General features: G+C 61.2%; 1 protein-coding gene across 1 annotated transcript in view; it reads left to right on the top strand.

The window, feature by feature from the left end:
- The window catches only part of IQGAP3 (IQ motif containing GTPase activating protein 3), a 36,536-nt gene extending 18,556 nt beyond the window's left edge, over positions 1–17,980 (top strand). Inside the window, exons 17-38 of the mRNA XM_019662487.1 lie at positions 321–488; positions 573–712; positions 817–987; positions 3,737–3,820; positions 3,954–4,025; positions 4,124–4,193; positions 6,623–6,831; positions 7,495–7,647; positions 7,906–8,069; positions 8,382–8,606; positions 9,370–9,510; positions 10,748–10,832; positions 11,153–11,385; positions 11,673–11,805; positions 11,900–12,002; positions 12,531–12,657; positions 13,541–13,628; positions 14,359–14,571; positions 15,002–15,168; positions 15,342–15,443; positions 15,782–15,890; positions 16,959–17,980. Coding sequence (XP_019518032.1) covers positions 321–488; positions 573–712; positions 817–987; positions 3,737–3,820; positions 3,954–4,025; positions 4,124–4,193; positions 6,623–6,831; positions 7,495–7,647; positions 7,906–8,069; positions 8,382–8,606; positions 9,370–9,510; positions 10,748–10,832; positions 11,153–11,385; positions 11,673–11,805; positions 11,900–12,002; positions 12,531–12,657; positions 13,541–13,628; positions 14,359–14,571; positions 15,002–15,168; positions 15,342–15,443; positions 15,782–15,890; positions 16,959–17,072 — 3,071 coding nt within the window. The 3' untranslated portion in view covers positions 17,073–17,980. The remainder of the gene's footprint in view (positions 1–320; positions 489–572; positions 713–816; positions 988–3,736; positions 3,821–3,953; positions 4,026–4,123; positions 4,194–6,622; positions 6,832–7,494; positions 7,648–7,905; positions 8,070–8,381; positions 8,607–9,369; positions 9,511–10,747; positions 10,833–11,152; positions 11,386–11,672; positions 11,806–11,899; positions 12,003–12,530; positions 12,658–13,540; positions 13,629–14,358; positions 14,572–15,001; positions 15,169–15,341; positions 15,444–15,781; positions 15,891–16,958) is intronic.
- Positions 17,981–18,330: the final 350 nt, after the last annotated feature.

The raw sequence follows: 18,330 nt of genomic DNA, 5'->3' as shown, positions 1-18,330 counted from the left end.
GACTCTTGTCCTACTACAAACTGCCCTGAACCCCGTGCCCACGCCCTTCCTTTGAGCTTCTGCATGCATGACGCTCCTTCTACTCTACTCCCCGCCCCCCCCTCCCCGCCCGCTACCCCCTCCAGGATGCCTTCCTCGACTGCTGCCTTTTCCTCCAAGCACAGTGCATGCTGCTGCTTTTCCTGTGTCCGCATCCATCTGGGATGTCCCCTGTCTTCTCCAGCAGGCGGGATGCCCTGAACCCCTCCCTGGGGAACAGAACGGGGCCTGTAGGAGGGGCTCGGGGGAGGACTGACCACTCCCTCCGATGCCCCTGCCAGTGGCTCTTGGTGTGGCCGCTATCAATCAGGCCATCAAGGAGGGCAAGGCGGCCCAGACAGCGCGAGTGTTGAGGAACCCCGCCGTGGCCCTCCGAGGGGTGCTTCCCGACTGTGCTGACGGCTACCAGCGAGTTCTGGAAGGTGCCATGGCTAAGAAGCGGCCCCCAGGTAGGGACCCTGGCCTGGCCACGTCTCCGCCTGCCCCGCCGCCTTGCCTCCGCTGAGCCATCTCTGCACTTGGTTCTTGCTTAGGGGACACGGCATTCTGGGTTCAACATGACATGAAAGATGGCTCCGCCTACTACTTCCATCTGCAGACCTTCGAGGGGACCTGGGAGCGACCCCGCGGCTGCCACCTCAACACCTCCCACCTGACTCGGGAGGAGATCCAGGTTGGCAGGGCCCCTCCCAGGGAGGGGACCATGGATGTGGGTCCCCCGGAGGGACAGGCGCCCGCCCCCCAGGGTACCACAGGCTCTCCCTCCTGCCTCCACAGTCTGCCATCACCAAGGTCACCGCTGCCCATGACCGCCAACAGCTGTGGAAGGCCAACGTCGGCTTCATCACCCAGCTCCAGGCCCGTCTCCGTGGCTTCCTGGTCCGGCGGGAGTTTGCTGAGCGTTCCCTCTTCCTGAGGACCTGGCTCCCAGCAGTCACCAAGATCCAGGTGACGGGCTTCAGACCTCTGTCCTTGGGGCCTGGTCTCCCTCCCTGCTTCCTCTCTGCTCAGTGGGTCGGGACGATCTCAGGCCTCTGAACCTTGTGGTAGAGCGCGGGCTCTGGGCCACCACCTGGGTTTGCACCGCCGCTCCATCACGTGTGACATCAGGGCGCGCTCACTGTCCCCGTTTCCTCGGGGCGTTGTGGTGCCCGCCTTACAGGGCTGTTGTGAGGACCCCGCGAGGTGGTGTCTGCTTCTACACGGTGCCCGGCAGACGAGCAGGGCATGGCCTCTGTGCTCGGGACGGTCACCACCATCATTGCCCCGAGGGCCGCTCTCTCGTCAACTTCCCCACGAGGGGAGTGGGACAGAGTCAGTCAGACTCAGGGTTCTGACGCCCGGAGGACTTCCCACCGGAACGGTGGGGGTTAAGCACAGAAGGGGTGGGGTACCCCTTAAGGGAAGGACTTCCACCCCTTCTCCCCAGCCAGCCCTTTGCAGTTTTATTCTTGCAACCTGTGGGTGGTCATGTGGCCTCTGAGACCGACCCACAAGTGACTAGGACATGAGGCCAACTAGGAAGATAGGCCTTAGGCCTGAGCACTTTACAAGCCGGTAATGGTGGCTATGACCTGGAGGGCCTCACGGAGGTGGTGATGGTGGTGGTGGTGTAAAGGTACTTTATGTATAAACGTCTCTGAATGCCTGGTGTCTGCAAACGTTGCCACTTGGCACGGGTATGAGGCACGTGTCCCCTGGCCGGAACTGGAATACAGCCAATGTTAGACTTTGTGATAGGAGAGACGCCAAGCCAACCCCGCGCACCGCAGAGAGACGGACGCATGGCTGAGACTGGCAGGTGGCCCTCAGTGATGATGGTGACCCAGGGCGCAGGCTTTGGAGCAGGCTGGAGTGGGTCTCCTGGTCCTACCACTTCCGGGCGCTCTGACCTTGGGCCCCTAAGAAGCCCACTCCAACCCTCAGCTTCCTCGATCATAGTGATGTGCTCGTCTCCCCCGACGATTAAGTGGGGACATTGCAGGTAGCTCGCAGTGCAGCAGGCACCCTGTCGCTGACAGCCAGTAGGAGATGGCACATTTCAGGGCATCAGTACTGAGCCCAGTAACCAGCACTCAGTGGTCCGAATCAGGGACCCCTCCACCCCGGGCCCAGGCTGGAATTGCACACCAAGCCCAAGGAGCTGAAAAGCCACACCAACAGCAGGGGGACGATGGAGTTGGAGGCGGGTTTGCCACCGGGACTGGTGCTCTGCAGGGCCTGGCCTGGGCCTTGGGAGACAAGGCAGAGGTGGCCCAGAACCCCAGGCCACCTGCCCTCCAGCCGTGGAGAAGTGAAAGTCAGAAATGGGGCCACTTGAGTTGCTGAGACTATCATCTGAAAGCTCGGACCTTGGCTGGGACTCCAGCCAATGCAGACTGGGGGGCCCCCTTGTGAAGGAGGCGCCACGTGGGGGTGGGTGTAGGGGCAAGAGCAAGAGGAGACCCTCTGCCTTCCGCTGCAGCAGCTGTCCAGAGGGCACGGCAGGTAGTTCCCGGAGTGGGAGAGGGAGGCGTGGGCATGGGGCCTCCTGGCCCCTGGGCTCCAAGGGGACAGTGTGTCATGGGCCCAAGCTGTCTTTTACATCCTGTTCCAACAGAGGGACAGTGTGAGCCTTAGGCCAGGGGAGCTGGCTTCAAAAAGGCTGGGAGGACGAGTGGCTGAAAGGGGTGCTGTTAACCCACCAAACTGTGGCGGCGGCGGCGGCGGTGTGTTCTCCAGGGCTGGGGCTCCGGGGGATGTTTGACGTGGGCCCTAGAGGACAGGAAGGGCTTCAGCGGGCAGACAGGCTGGGGGGTGAGGGCGGGCATAAAGACCGGGGGCAGAACATCCTGAGGTGCACTTACAGGAAAGCGGACTGTCTGTGATGTGGCTAGAGGCCTCACGAAGGCGGGGATCAGAGGAAAGTCAGATGGGGTGTAGGTCAGGTGGCTGGGAGCTCCTGGGAGCTTTGGGGCTGAGAGAGACCGTGTAAGTGGCACATCAGGACAAAGAATCTCACACAGGGAAGAGGCCCCTCAGAAGGAGACAACAGAAGGGGGCCATGAGGTTGGCGTCTTAGAGACCAAAGGGGGCGTGGCTACGGAGGAGCTGGTCACTTGGACCCTTTGCAGCACACAGTTGGCCGGAGAGGCCGTCAGACTGACAGCTGAACTCTGGGGACCTGGGAAGGGAAGATTTGCTCAGAGCCTGGGTGGGGAGCTGGATGGCGTTTGTAAAGAGAAGTGTGAGTTGTGAGAGCTTTAGTGACCCGCTGCCCATTGGTAGAGATGGTGGGCACACAGCCTGGGCACACTAGGAGGATGGCAGGTGACAGTGTGTGGGTGTCTCTGAGAGCACATTTTGGGGGATATGCTGTGTGCTTTGGTGAAGTTGGTGAGTAGCTGTTACGCTTTATTTCTTCTAAGCTTGTGTCTTACCGTTGAGTTCTGGGAGGAGGTGTTGGTTAGCACGGGCATGTGTGTGACTGTGTGGTGCGTGTGCTGGGTGGGGCCAGGGAGTGTGGCAGAGGGCATGGTTAGCTCTGGAGGTGTTTGGTCCCCCCGTGAAGTTGGAAGTCCTTTGAGATCAGAGTCCCTTCCCCTCTGCTTGCCTGTCCCCACCCTTTCCTGGGGAGCCCAGGACGAGGCATTCCCACGAGGCTCTCAGGCCAACAGGGACCAGCTGGGCTTCTCGTCCTTTCTCTCCTGATGTGCAGGCCCATTGGCGGGGTTACAGACAGCGGAAGGCTTACCTGGAACGGTTGCAGTACTTAAAAGCCAACACAGATGCCATAATCCAGGTAGCTCTTCCGATCTGGGCGGGCTCCTGTCTCGAAGGATCCTCTGAGAGCAGTTTTTAGTCCTCTCACCAACTTGCGACCTTTGGAGATGACTGACTCGTCCAGGGTCCCAGGGCAGTGTGTATCTTCCCAGATTCAGTCGTGGGCCCGGATGTGGGCGGCTCGGAGGCGATACCGGAGGCGCCTGGGCTACTTCCAGAAGCACGTGAGTGTCGCCTGCTCCCCGTCCTTATCCCCGACCTTTACCCATGAAACCAGGCCAAGGGCAGCCAGCCACCCTCCCCTCACCCGTGTGTATGGCAGGTGAACTCCGTTGTGAAGATCCAGGCGTGTTTCCGAGCCAGGAAAGCCCGGGATGACTACAGGACATTGGGTAAGCTGCCTGGTCCTCCTGCACTGAGTGGACACCTGGTCTCCTCTGGGGCAGTGGCTGCTGTGCACACCTGATGGTTTCTAGCCATTGGCAAGGGCGGAAGTCACGCCGCCCTCAGCCTACAAAGCGGGGCCTTTTCGCTCATCCACAGCTGGTGTCCCCAACCTCGTGTGTGCCTTAGGACCTGGAGTGGGCAGATCAGTGAGGAGATAGGGGTCCCCCAGAGTCAGGCAGGTCTGGAGATCCCTCCTGGGGCTGCACAGCAGTAAGGGGGAGGTACAAATTGTCTGAGCAGGAATGTTGGGTGGTGACAGAAGCCACCCTGCTCCCCCCCGCAATGACAGGAAGCCTGGTCACAGGCTCGCTCTGGACCAGGCTTCAATTATCTTTCTGCCACTACTACTGAAGCAAAAAAAAATAAAACGGGGGGGGGGTGTCTCTCCTCTCCCCTCCCTGCCTGTGATTCCTCTGCCTCCCGACCTCTGGCCCAGCATATGGGAAGCCTGGCAGGGCTCGTGGTGTCCCTTCTATAGTGCTGGGGACCTTGGGGAGCTCCATCTGCCTGCCCCACAGTCTCAGTAGTGGGCGTGCGTGTAAAGCCTTGAAGAGGCCCTCTAGGCTCCTGTGCCAAGCCCGCGAGCCTGGCGTTGGGAGTCCCCTCCTTATGAGCTGGACTGATGGCCCGCCGCCAGGTTGCCCACTGGCCCTTAAGCTCCTGAAGAGGTCACCCCTTTCCTTCCCGGGCCTGAGGCTACTCTCCTGGGCCCCAGGTTGAGTACACTGCTGGGGAGTCTGCACTTCCTCAGGCCTGCTCCCACCGTGTCCTGCCACAGGGGTGCCGCCCGACCCCAGGCCATGGCCACTGTCCCATCTGCCTCCGGGCAGCCTGCTGTGCCCGTCCTTCCGTTCCCCCAGCCTGGCCCTTCCTGGGCTCGCAACACCGCCCTGGCCGTCTTTACCTTCGTTTCCTTCTCTGTAGTTTCCATCTTCTCTGGAAGAACTTACTTTTCCCAGTTCTGTCTCCCAGGTTCATTAGTGCAGGCTCCTCTCAGCGCTGCCACTTCCTGGCACGTGGCCCTTGGCAGGTCACGGAACCTCCCCATTGTCTCAGTGTCTCCGTATAAAATGGAGACGGCGTAGCTCCTATGCTGTAGGGTGTTTTCAGGACTAGAGGGGTTGGTGTATCGTATTTCATCCAATCCAAGATGCTGTCCGTGGTTTTCACGCCTCGAACATCCAGCCTCCATGCAGTGACCAGACCAGACCGATCCACGAATCGGGCTATGGGCTCCGGTCACTCCTTAAACCCTGTCAGCGGCTCCTGTTGCCCTGGGGTAAAGCCCAGTATCCTGACCGCTGCTTCCAGGGCCCTGGGGTCCAGCCTCTGCCTGCACCTCTGGCCTGGCTGACCCCTGGCCTGGCCCTCAATGCCTGTGCCCCGTGCCCTGTGTCCAGACGGGACGGGCTTCCGGCGCTTCCTAAAGCAACCGTGTCCGCTCGCTCTCACCTCCTTTTCACAGACATCGGTGGGGCCTCACCTCCTCCGGGAAGCGCCTCTTCACCCCCCAGTGGGCTTGGGTGGTCTGCTTTTGTTTTCCCAAAGGTCCCCATGTCTGCCCCTCCCAAAGCACTGACCACACTGTTGTGAAGTGTAGTTTCTTTGTCTGGTCCCTTACTGGGCTGCCTTTGAGGACGGCCTGGTTTTATCCAGCTTCATTTAGTACTGGCTATGTAGCCTAGGGCAAGTTGCTTACCTTCTCTGTGCCGCAGTGATCGCGTCCGTTAGTTACAGCACACTGACCTCACAGGGCTGTTGTAAGGACATAAAGCAGTTTCTGCCCCATATGAATATTACACATAGTCGTTTTGTTGTTATTCCCTGTAGTTGAGCTCAGAGGCTCCTCTTTGCTCAAATACCCACTCCTAAAGAGATCCCAGGAGAATGACCACTGAGCTGTGACCTCCCTGTTATAAAACCCACTGGACATCCCTCCTATCCATGCCCCCACCCCTGCCCCGTGCAGACACTGACGGGAGGGTAGTGTGAGGGGCAGGCTCCTAGGTGGAAGTGAACTTGGGATGAGGGCTGAGGGCGAGTTGGCTCAGCAGCAGTGGGTAGGGAATCGGGCTAGGAGGGCCTGGCGGCTGAGCTCGGGCTCCAACTGGTGTGGACGTCACTGCGATAGGCCCAGAGCGGGGGAAGGACAGCTGTGACGTCAGACCTGGTTATTAGGGGCTCGGGGACAGGGATGGCTGGGAGGCCGCCACTGCCCTCCAGCTGCAGGCAGAAGCAGTGAGAGCAGGACCGGGCCTTGGGGGTGTGCTGGCCGCAGGCAGAATGGGGGTTGAGGGTGGCATAGCTGGGGCGGGCTGGGCGAGGAAACCGCTGGGGAGGCCTGTGACCCTGACACCTCCTCCCTTCCCGCCAGTCCACGCGCCCCACCCCCCACTCAGCGTGGTTCGTAGGTTTGTCCACCTCTTGAATCAAAGCCAACGGGACTTCCTGGCTGAGGCAGAGCTGCTGAGGCTCCAGGAAGAGGTAGTCAGGAAGATCCGGTCCAACCAGCAACTGGAACAGGACCTCAATCTCATGGACATCAAGATTGGCCTGCTGGTGAAGAGCCGGATTACGCTGCAGGTGGGGCCGCCGGCTACCCGTCCGTCTCCTGGCCAGCTGCTTCTGGGAGATGCCGCTGGACGTTCTCTGGCTGCTAAGCCAGGGCCTTTCGGTGTCTGCATCTTACCAGCTGGCTCAGTGCTGGCTCCACTGCCCCCTGTCCTTCCAGCAACTCGCTGGGCGCATGTGCAGTAGCAGCAAGAATACCACCTATAACATTGGAATATTATGGGACCTCGGGCCGGTCACGTCATCTCCAAGTCTGCTTTTCCATTAGTAAAGTGGGGTCATGAAAGGAGCCACCTCACCAGGCCAGACGTAGAGACAGATATGAAGCCCCTTAGCCTGCCAGTCACCATACAGAGATGCAGGGGTGGGTGGAAGTGACGTGTCCCCACGTAAGCTGGTACAGCGGTCTAGCAAGAACTAGCAGCAAACCAGAAGACGCGATGCCTCAGCCTGGCCATCCGGTTCTCTCTGGGGACTTCCCCTGCGAGGGCAGGGGTGCCAGGTGGGGTTTCGGGGCACTAGAAGGGCCCTTCCTGTCCCTGGAACTGGCTAGCTCCCTTGGCTTATGCCAAGAACACCTTGAGCAGCAGAAAGCCTGGCTCTTCCGGGTGCTGGTTCTAGACCATGCGATCTGCGCTCTGGGCCGCTCATGTCACCCGCTCCCCAACCCTGCAGGAGGTGGTCTCCCACTGCAAGAGGCTGACCAGAAAGAACAAGGAGCAGCTGTCGGAGATGATGGCTCTGGACAAGCAGAAGGGATTAAAGTCGCTGAGCAAAGAGAAACGGCAGAAGCTGGAAGCGTACCAACATCTCTTCTACCTGCTCCAGGTGAGCGGACGGCTCTAGACGGCACGTCTCCACCTCCTGAGGGGCTGGGACCTTGAGGCCTTTGAGCCTGTGCCTTCACTAAGATGTCCTTTCCCATCACGCTAACGCCTGGCCCCCCGAGAGACTCCTCCTCCCGTTTGTCCGAGTGTTCCTAGAACCCCCGAGACGGCGTGCCAGTGCCCCCCATCCCAAGCGCCCCTGCGGCCAGCAGCCCCAAGGTGTGTGAGCAGCCGCGCCCAACTCTCCCGTTGCCTGCAGACTCAGCCCATCTACCTGGCCAAGCTGATCTTCCAGATGCCGCAGAACAAAACCACCAAGTTCATGGAGTCGGTGATTTTCAGCCTCTACAACTATGCCTCCAACCGCCGCGAGGCCTACCTCCTGCTGCAGCTGTTCAGGACGGCGCTCCAGGAGGAAGTCAGGTAGGGCTCCCCGAGGCCCAGGAGTGGGGGGACGGCAGGATAAGAGGTGGTGGTGTGTTGAGGTTTGAGGGTACAAGTGGAATCGGAAGACCTCTTTTCTCTGGCTCCTGTGGAGGGACCCTGAGACCTCTCCTAGGATAGCAGGGTGGGGGGACATGGGCTCCACAAAGGATGACGTGGAGACAACAGGACATTCCTTAAGAGGAGGGAGGACCCCAGAGCAGGCTTTGAAGAGCCAGAATCTCAAAAAAGAAAAGCAACTTAGCCCCACGCAGAGGCGGGAGACCGCTTCAGTGCCTTGCTGAACCACAGGTCACGGGTGGAGCGGCCCCAGGACATGGTGACCGGCAGCCCCACGGTGGTGAGGCTGGTGGTGAGGTTCTACCGCAACGGGCGGGGCCAGAGTGCCCTGCGGGAGATCCTGGGCAAGGTGACCCAGGACGTGCTGGAGGACAAGGTGCTCAGCGTCCACACAGACCCTGTCCACATCTACAAGAGCTGGGTCAACCAGACCGAGGCCCAGACTGGGCAGCGCAGGTGAGCGGAGCGGGCGGTGGGACTGGCGTGCTTTGAAGGTGGCATGTAAATGAGCACGCTGATTTATGCAAATGTGACACCAGCCCCGTGGGATGAACTTTGGTGGCCTTTCAGACCCCCTTTGGTAATTAACGTGGAGCTGATGTCAACGGCCCCCACCAGACCTGGTGTGCTTATCACAGAACGAGCCGCACTGATGAATATGCAAATGTGGTTAATCGCTGTGTCAGTGCCTGCAGACACTGTGTCAGAGTTGCTGGGAGCTGAGGTCCAGACCCCTTACTGATAGGGGTGTGGATGAATATTCAGGTTTACTGATCAATAGGCAAGTGAGACAGTGGCAGTTCACTCAGGTGCTTAGGGACTAGGGGAACAGGGACGCTGAGGCGAGCAGCAGTGCCGGTGGCTTCTCTGGGTGGCCCGCAGGCCTGTAGGCGGAGGGGGGGGGGCGGCTGCAAGGCTCTGGCCCGGCCTTCACTGTTGCCCCCTGGCAGCCTGGTCTGTTCCGCCCCGCAGGGCACTCCCCATAGGCCCCAGCTTCTCCACCCCCCTCCATCTGTCACCTTCATGGGCACCCCAGCTCTGTCTCCTTCACCCTCCGCCCACCTGGCTCCAGCCCTCCCCGAGTCCATTCTCATCCTGGCCTGAGCACGTGTGTGTATGAGGTCCTGTTGTTAGATAAAGATTTTCAGGACTAGAGCCTCGGGGAGGGGAGGCCGTGGCAGAGAGCTCTGGCTGACACCTTGTCCCTCTCTGCCCACAGCCACCTCCCCTACAGTGTCACCCCAGAGCAGGCCCTGAGCCACCCCGAGGTCCAGAGACGACTGGACATCTCCCTCCGAAACCTCCTTGCCGTGACCGATAAGTTCCTTGTGGCCATTATCTCATCTGTGGACCAAATCCCGTATGTGCAACAGCCCTCCCCCAGCCTAGGCCAGGTCGTGATGGGAGAGTGGGCCTGGGGGTGGGGGCCGGAAGGGACCGGCCGGGGGGCTCAGGGCTTCTAGGAGGTGGGTGAGGGTGCACGAAGCCCCTGCTGGAGACTCAGCTGGGGTACAGCGTGCGGCTGTGTGTGTGGCCTGTCAGGACGTCACTGCGCCCAGAGAAGGGAACCTCAAGTGATTATGGGGGCCATGTTATCACCCCTGAGAGCAAATGGGGGGAAAATAGCACTGTTCAGTCCACAAAGTCGGAAGCAGGAATGCTGCAAACCAGTACGCGCTTTATGGCTCTTCCTTAAAATCTGCTCAGTAAGTGTTTTTTGAAAAGGAAATAATTGAGGACGTTGGAGCCCCTAGCCTTCCTGGTGCCCAGTGCTGCACAGGGCAAGATGGGGTGCAGGTGAGGGGCCCCCACAGAGCTCAGAGCTCTGCTCCCCGACATGGAGAACTGGACTAAGGGTTTACACCTGGGATTCAGGATAGTTTGGCCTAGAGCTGATAAAGGAAAGTGCACTTCTGTCTCTGATAACCTTGCCGATAGAAATGGCTTCTAAACAAATGCGAAGAAACCTGTGGGTGGCGTACCCATAACAAGAATAATAGAAATAGTAACAGTGGGGTCTGGCACATTTGAGTCGCACGGTACCATCGCACATTACCTTCACACTGCGTCGCACCTGACCCTCAAAACCTTAGCGACAGGGAGGGCCAGCCCAGGGAGCACTTCCCAAGGGGACGGCACAGCCTCGGCGTGCATCTCTGGTCAGTGGCGAGTAGGCCTGAAGCCCCTTCTCCCACACCCTGTTCCCCTGGGGCTCTGCCTCGCCAGGCTAGGCCCCCCCAGGTGCCCTGTGATAGCTGCAAGGTCGCCACCTCAGAGCCCCCCGGGCTGTCCTGGGCCAGGGCTCTGGCTGTGTCAGACACTCGGAGGACAGGCTAAAGGCGCCTCTGTGGGGGGCGGTGAGGTGGGTGCTGGGATTTGGGCCACCCCGGGGAAGGCCAGAGGGGCCAAAGGAGGGGCTCTCGGACCAGGCTGGAGATGGCGTGAGGGCCTAGTGGGTGACAGGGCCCTGGCCCTGGGGACTGACACAGGGTGGGGTGGAGGGACCAGGCCCAGTGACACTGGAAGGAGGCAGCAGGCAGCCGTGCCCTGGTCTCAGGCAGACACGGGCAGGACCCTGATGCACTGGTTGTCCCCAGCTACGGGATGCGGTACGTGGCCAAGGTCCTGAAGACGGCCCTGGCGGAGAAGTTCCCTGGCGCCCCGGAGAACGAAGTCTATAAGGCAAGCGCCCCCTCCCGACCCCCCAGCTCTCCATCGCCCCGGGGGTACCTGTGAGCCCCCAGACCCTGCACTGTGGCCCCAGAAGGACAGCAGGGCTTCGGGGAGAAAGCCTCTGGGGCACGGGCTGGGCCCGTCAGGAGGCCTGGGGCCTAGTCCCCGCTCTTGCCCACGTTTGCTGCGTGTCCTTGAGCAAGCGGCCCCCTGCTCTGGGTCTTGTTTTCTCTTCTGCAAAATGACGGGGCTTGCTGAGCGAGCCGGGGGGTGGGCTGGGCTGTGGAGGCCGAGCAGGGCGCTTCTAGAATGGTCTCCTCTGCCCCCAGGTGGTCGGGAACCTCCTGTACTACCGCTTCCTGAACCCGGCTGTCGTGGCCCCTGATGCCTTCGATGTCGTGGCCATGGCGGCCGGCGGCGTCCTGGCCGCCCCCCAGCGCCACACGCTGGGGGCTGTGGCTCAGCTCCTGCAGCACGCCGCAGCCGGCAAGGCCTACTCCGGGGGGAGCCCACACCTGCGCGTCTTAAATGACTATGTGGAGGAGACGTACCCCAAGTTCAGGTCTAGGGTCCTGCACCGTCCTGCCGCCCCCCCTTCTCCTCTTCTCATCTTTCATGCCCCACTTCCCTTCGCTGGAGCCCATGAGGAAGAGAGAGAGACACGGGTGCGGAGGAGAGTTAGGGGCTGGAGGAGAAGCTGCTGGCAGGGCTCCCTGCTGGAGAAGAAAGGGGAACTGGAGGTGGCTTGAGGGGACACTGGGAGAGGGAGGGTGGAGAGAGCAGTGGCCAGAGAGGGCCGGAGGAGGGGCTGACGGGCGTGACGCTCACGTGCTGTCCCCATGGGCACAGGAGGTTCGTCTGCCGTGCCTGCCAGGTGCCAGAGCCTGAAGAGCGTTTCGCGGTGGATGAGTACTCGGACATGGTGGCCTTGGCCAAGCCCATGGTGTACGTCACCGTGGGGGAGCTGGTCAACACGCACAGGGTGAGGGGCCGCAGGCGGCTGGCAGGCGGGCTTGGGGGGGTCTCGGGAAGAGGGCCGGCCGGCCGACCAGCTGCCCCCGTCCTGTGCCCTGCAGCTCTTGCTGGAGCACCAGGACCACGTCGCCCCTGACCCCCACGACCCCCTGCATGAGCTCCTGGAGGACCTCGGGGAGCTGCCCGCTGTCCCTGACCTCGTCGGTGCGTGTCGCCCCCGCGCTCACTGTCCCCCGAGCGTCCAGTCCGGGGTGGGTGCCAGGAAGCTGGTTCCACACTCGGCCTCCGTCTCCCTCTGGCCTGGACATGGACACATGGACACAGACTGATGGGAAGGGTGGGCAGACAGACAGACAATGTGAGACAGACGGGAATGGGTCTGGGGTCTCCCTCATGAGGGCGGATTTCGGGACTTACGGGATGCGAGGAAGTGAGTTACGGGGCACACATCGGGAAGGAGGTGGTGACAGGTGTGACAGAACCAGGGGCTCCAAGAGTACAGCCCCTGCCCTCAGGGCGCCTGGGCTGAGGCTGCTGGGCAGGCATGTCCCCAGCCAGTAACCCCAGGGTGACAGCCCTTCCATCGGCGCTCAAGATTAAGGGCTTAGGATGGTGCCACCTGGCAGGGTGCGAAAGCTTCCTGGAAGGGGCGCATGCAGCAGCGTATCCACCTTAACCCCACCCATGCGTGTGGACGCTTATGCTTGTCCTTTACTGGTCACTCTGCCTCAGGGGAGAATGTCGCCGAGGACGGGAGCATGGATCTGAGCAAGCTGGAAGTGTCCCTGACACTCACCAACAAGTTTGAAGGGCTAGAGACAGATGCTGATGACACCTGCGCCCAGAGCCTGCTTCTGAGGTGGGTGACAGCAGCCTTGCCCTGCTGACCTGAGCTCCCCTAGGCCGGTCACGTGGCCGTTCCGCCCTCCTGTCCTTTAGAAAGTTCTCCCAGAAGCCTAGCTGGCAGTCGCTTTGCTGCTGTCTGGGCTGGGTCGCTCCTGGCCATCTCACCTCCCAGGCAGAGGAAGAATCAGCACATTGGCATCAACGGATGTTTGCGTCGTGTTGTACTGTTTACCGAACGCTTTTGTATGTGTTGTCATGTAACCTTAGTAACAAGCTGCTTGCGGTCGAGGACAGACTTGGGGTTAGCTGACTGGCCAGTCCACAGCCCCGCGGGTTGGGACTCGGGTCTCATCCCCTTGCCGTGTGCCATGATGGTCAGGGGATGAGCACGGCGCTGGTCTCCCAGGTCTGCAGGAGTGAGGGCGGCTGGCTGGCCGTCGGGCAGAGAGCGGCCACGTGGCCATCCCCTGCTCCTGCCAGCAGGGCAGCCATCCACTCACCCTGTAAACAAGTGAGCGGGCGCTCAGCGTTGTCTGCCATCAGAGGCCACAGCGTGTGGGGCAAGGGGGACACAGCCAGAGCCGCCTGGAGCGGGTGGTGTCAGAATGCGGAGGGCTGAGCCGGGGACGGTCCCGCAGGGGACGTGCGCCCTTCAGCCCAAGGACTGAACAGAAGACGCTGCAGGGGACCCTGCAGGCCAAAGAGACGGGGTGTGGTCGCGTCACAGGGTCCCCCTCCTTGGTCACGTTCTCCCCAAACACACCCTCGCTCCCCTGCCTCCCTGTGTCCCTGGCAGCCATGCGCCGGGCGCGGTCCACTTCCTCCGGGCTCCCGCCAGCCCTCGTGCAGACCCTGCCCTGCCCCTCACCTGTCCCGTCACGGCCCTCCTCCCGCAGCACCAAGCAGCTGCTGGCCGACATCCTGCCCTTCCAACCCGGGGACTCCCTCCTGGACATGCTGTCCCTCTCAGCCTCCAGAGAGCAGGTGAGTAGCCAGGCTAGCCCACAGGTGCGGCTGACCCCTCCCCTGGGCCCCACCCCATTTGGCCTTGACCTCAGAGACACACAGGCTGGGGTGGCCCTAGCTGGGGGCACTCAGGCTGCGGCTCCCTCTCCGCCCCACAGAACACCAGCCCTGACGGCAGGTGAGGTGTGTGGGACGCAGGCTGGGCAGGCTCAGCATTGTGGGCTGCCGGCTGGGAGGGCTGGGTGTTGTGGCGTGCTGGCTGGGCATTGTGGGGTGCAGGTTGGGCAGGAGAGACATTGTGGGGTGCAGGCTGGCGCTGCCTTGAGCGCCCAGGGCTGGTGCTCAGAGAATGGGCGCTCGAAGGCCTGGAGGCAGGAGAAAGCGGTAAGTTGGTAGGGGACCAGGAGCAAGTCAGGCCAGCTGGCATGAAGACTAAGCCAGGGGCTTCCCAGAGAAGGTGGGGCCTACAGAGGCACGTCCCAACACAGGACAGAAGGGAAATGTCCCCAAGGACCCAGGAGCCATCGCAGAGCCAGAGTGTTGGGAGGCCTTTGTGCTGTGCTTGTTTGGGTCTCCCTGCGGCGATCCAGAGGCCCTCCCTGTCTGACATCGCTCCTGGTGGCCTTCACAGCCACCCCGTCCCTCTGGCCAGGAGCTGGGCTCTGGAGGCACAATCCTGCCGACATACACCCGGACGTGCCCAGGGCTGCCCTGGCAAACCCCTTGAGCCAGCATCTTTGCCCCCCAGGAAGCAGCCCACAAGAGGCTGATGTGCCGACGCCAGGCCCGTGAGGCCCAGACCCCAGAGCCACTACGACGACACCGCTCGCTGGCAGCTCAGAGCCTCCTGCCGCTGGCCGAGAAGCAGAGGCGCGTCCTGAGGAACCTGCGGCGGCTGGAGAGCCTGGGGGTGGTCAGCGCCAGCGACGGCTACCAGGGGCTGGTGGACGAGCTGGCCAAGGTGACAGCCTGGGCCCGGGCCCGTGTGCGTGCGCCTCTGTGTGTGAATTTGTGTGTATGTGTACATATTGGCACCTCAAGGGCGGGCCTCTCCATGGTTAAGTGCCCACCCAAAATTGTCACCAAGAGACCTCCAAAGGGTCCTTTTGGAAAGAAAGTTCTTAAAATTAGCAAGGGAAGGAGGCGTTCCTCCGACGGTCTTTTACGAAAACACGAGGAGCCTTGGAACCTGGTTCTCGGCAGGGGCGGTTGGAGGATGTCCTTTGGAGGTTGGGAATGGCGTTGAGGTGTCCTCCTAGGAAAAACAGCTGGAGGTCTCCCTCTTCCTGCTGCCGGGGACCCTGCAGTGAGTGTGCTTGGGCCTGTGTCCGCCCCGAGTCTCCCGCCAGGAGGGCCAGCGCCCCCTTCCTGTCCTCTGTCCCCTGTCCCAGGACATCCGCAGCCAGCACCGGCACCGGAAGCGGCGGAAGGCGGAGCTGCTGAGGCTGCAGGCCACACTGCGGGGCCTAGACGCCAAGACCGCCTTCTACGAGGAGCAGGGCGACTACTACAGCCAGTACCTCCGGGCCTGCCTGGGCCACCTGGCCCCCGGCTCCAGGTAGGTGCCACCTGCCGCACGGCCCCTCCCTGACTCAGGCCTGGGGCTCAGGTGCAGCCCCCGCTTTGTGTCTCGCCACCAGGGTCTCGTTTCTTCCCAGCAGCCCCAGACAGAACAGTGTCTTGGGTGGTGAAGTTTGTTGGGTGAATTCTCTGGGGCGTTTTTTCACTCAGGAATTCTGGGAAAGGGAAGAAGCAGCCCTGTCTTCACTACACGGCCGCCCAGCTCGTGGAGAAGGGGGTCTTGGTGGAAATTGAAGACCTCCCCAGCTCTCAGTATGTGTCTCCGGAGGGCAGAGGTCACCCTCCGTGGCCCATTTCCTGGGGGTGGAGCACAGTCCCTGCCTTGAAGGAGCTGTTAGAATGGGGATGACAGCACATCTCCAGACAGAAAGTTCTGGGCAGTGGGCGTGGTCTGGCTCGGTGCTGGACACCCCGAGGCAGAGGACGCTGGAGGTGAGGTCTGCTGATGAGGGCCGGGCGGAAGTGAGATTGGCAGAAGACAGAGCTGGGCCCTGGGAGCGACCGAGGGGACTCTGGGCCCTGGGTGACACGTGGGGTTGTGTCCCTGGAAAGGGGCGACAGGTCCCCATTTTGAGTCCTGTTCCTGACAGCTTCAGAAATGTGATCTTTGACATCACTCCTGGAGACGAGGCAGGAAAATTCGAAGTCAACGCCAAGTTTCTGGGTGTGGACATGGAGCGGTTTCAGCTTCACTACCAGGTGAGGGGACTGTTGGAGCGCTCGGGACACCTGCCAGGCCTCTGGCGCGCCGCCTAATGACAGTAGGCCGACCTCAGACGACCCCAGCTCTGCTGCCCACCCGGTCAGTAGCGTCTGTTCCTGAGAGAAGGGTGAGGGTCCGTCAGCCCCGGCCCCTCTGGCCTCCTGCCCTGCCGCAGGCCCTGTGCCACGCGTCGAGCGGGATTAGCGTCTGAAGCCCCCGTCGCCTGTCAGGAACTACCCGTCACCTCGCGTGAGCCTCGCCCCAGCTCGGAAGCGCTTTGCCTGTTTTACAGGCTCTGCGGCTAAAGGGTTAGAAGCCGCCTGCGTCAGGCAGGTGCTCAGGGAGACGGTGATTTTATTTTATTTTTTTTATTTTTTTTTCTTTTTTTTTTTATTTTTTAAGATTTTTTTTATTGGGGAATTAGGGGGATGGGAACAGTGCTGGGGAATTGGGGGAAGGGGAACAGACAAGTTGCTGTCATTTTTGTTCTTCAATCTAGTTGTGGAGGATGTTGCTTCACTGGCCCAAGTTGGCACCGTCATTGCGCTCTTCCCTGGTGAGGCAGATCAGTTGCCGGCTTCTGGACGGCCGCTCACTGCGGCTGCTGGCCGCTCACGTTGGCTGCTGGCTACACACGGTAGCCCATGGCAACCCACTGCCACAGGGACTGCAGCCTACGCCGTCGCCGGCGACTCATGGCAACCCAGCTCCAGGTTGAGCTGTTGTTCAGCATCTTAGCTGTGGAGGGCAGTGTCACTGGCCCTCATATGTGGGATCCGAACCAGGGCCCTCTGGCATCCCAAGCGAGTTCTTAACCATCGCGCCACTCGACCGGCCCAGGGAGACGGTGATTTTAAACCCACACCTTTCTGCTCTGCTCTGGGGCCTTTTGCATGAGAAGACGTTCGGGCCCTGGCTGGGCTTGAGTTGACGTTGGTCGAGTCACCGTCCCTGTCCCTTGGCCTTGGTTTCCCACCTGTGCAGTGGGTTTCAGTGCCCACTGCAGCAGCCCCGGCCACGGGGTGAGCAGGCCTCCAGCTCCCCTGCCCTGCCCTCCCTCCTAGGACCTCCTGCAGCTCCAGTACGAGGGCGTGGCTGTCATGAAACTCTTCAGCAAGGCCAAGGTCAACGTCAACCTTCTCATCTTCCTCCTCAACAAGAAATTCTTCCGGAAGTGACAGGCAGTGGGTGCTGCCCACCCACTTCTTACCTGGCTGGATGCTTTCCGGGCACCTACTGCTCTGCACCTGCAGACCCGGAGCTCGCACTGGACAAGGCTCAGGGCCCCGCTCCTCCCCCGGCTGGGGGCAGTTTGTCGGCCTGGCCATGGGCAGGGTCTCTACGTGGCTAAGTCAGCCCTGCCCCAGACTCTGGCTGTGCGGCTTTGGGGTCCCAGAACCCCACTGTTCTCAAGGGAGATGGCAGGGTGTGATCCTAGGTGGGGCAGAAGCCTGCCCTCCAGCCTGGGGAGGCCCCTGCTCCGGGTCTGCTGCTGCCCCCCTGTGGTCACCCCGATATTGCATGTACTGCTCCTGGACCTTCCCTCTGCAGACCCCAGGCGGCCCCCCCTAGCCCCGCCCTCACTACAGCAGTGGGGGTCCCTGCCCTGCTGGGGCCCAGGAGGAGGCAGCACCGCTGCCCTCCACGGTGGCACAGGCAGCTGACCCTCTGTGCCCCTCGGGTCCCATCCCCTTGTTTATGGCCTGTCTTCTATGTGGGTCACCAGGGTATTTATTCTCGCTCCTCCAGCCCCTACACTTTGGATCACTGTGCAGCCTGAATCATTGTTCGAGCTCTTCACCTCTTTGAGCTCAGAGTTCTCATGTCCTTATTCAAACTAATACCCGTGCCAACCTCTTCTAGCTTGTATTTGAGGTCACCTTAGGCCAGGGGCTCCGGCCTCATTCTCTCAGCTCTAGACGCACAAAGAGCAGTCTCCCCTTTTCTCCTTCACCCCGGGACTCGCACCAGAGCAGTTTCCTCAGATCTGCAGTCTTGCCTCTGCCGCCGTCTCCCTCTCGTCCCCACACCTACCCACCTCCTGTCCCTGTCGCCCTTCTGATTCCATTTTAATAAAAGCAGCTGTTACCCCACATCTGTTTTTAACCCCTTCATTTGCTGCAGGGCAGGCCTCCATGTGTGGGCCACGGCGTCCCTGAGCTGGGGCGTCCTTCCTGCACCTCCCACAGGCCCCCTGCCTCCGTGCGGGGCCACTCTGCCCACCCGCGCTCGTAAAACACTTAATGAGATGTGGCATTTATGCCTCTCTTCCCTCTCCGGGGAACAGAGAAGAGGAAGGCATTCTTAGCTTTCGATTCTGTTTTTATCAGCCATCTGAAGACTGAAGCCAAAAGGAGGAGAAAGCAGCCCGGGGTCCACCCGCCCGTCTTGCACACGTTTCCAGCGGGTTCTGTGCCTGAGCCTTGGGTGACAGCA

Source organism: Hipposideros armiger, unplaced genomic scaffold, assembly GCF_001890085.2.
Source record: "Hipposideros armiger isolate ML-2016 unplaced genomic scaffold, ASM189008v1 scaffold_378, whole genome shotgun sequence".
NCBI classification, from domain to species: domain Eukaryota; kingdom Metazoa; phylum Chordata; class Mammalia; order Chiroptera; family Hipposideridae; genus Hipposideros; species Hipposideros armiger.
Note: the sequence above shows the minus strand (reverse complement) of the source record. Positions and strands in the feature narration are given on the sequence as shown.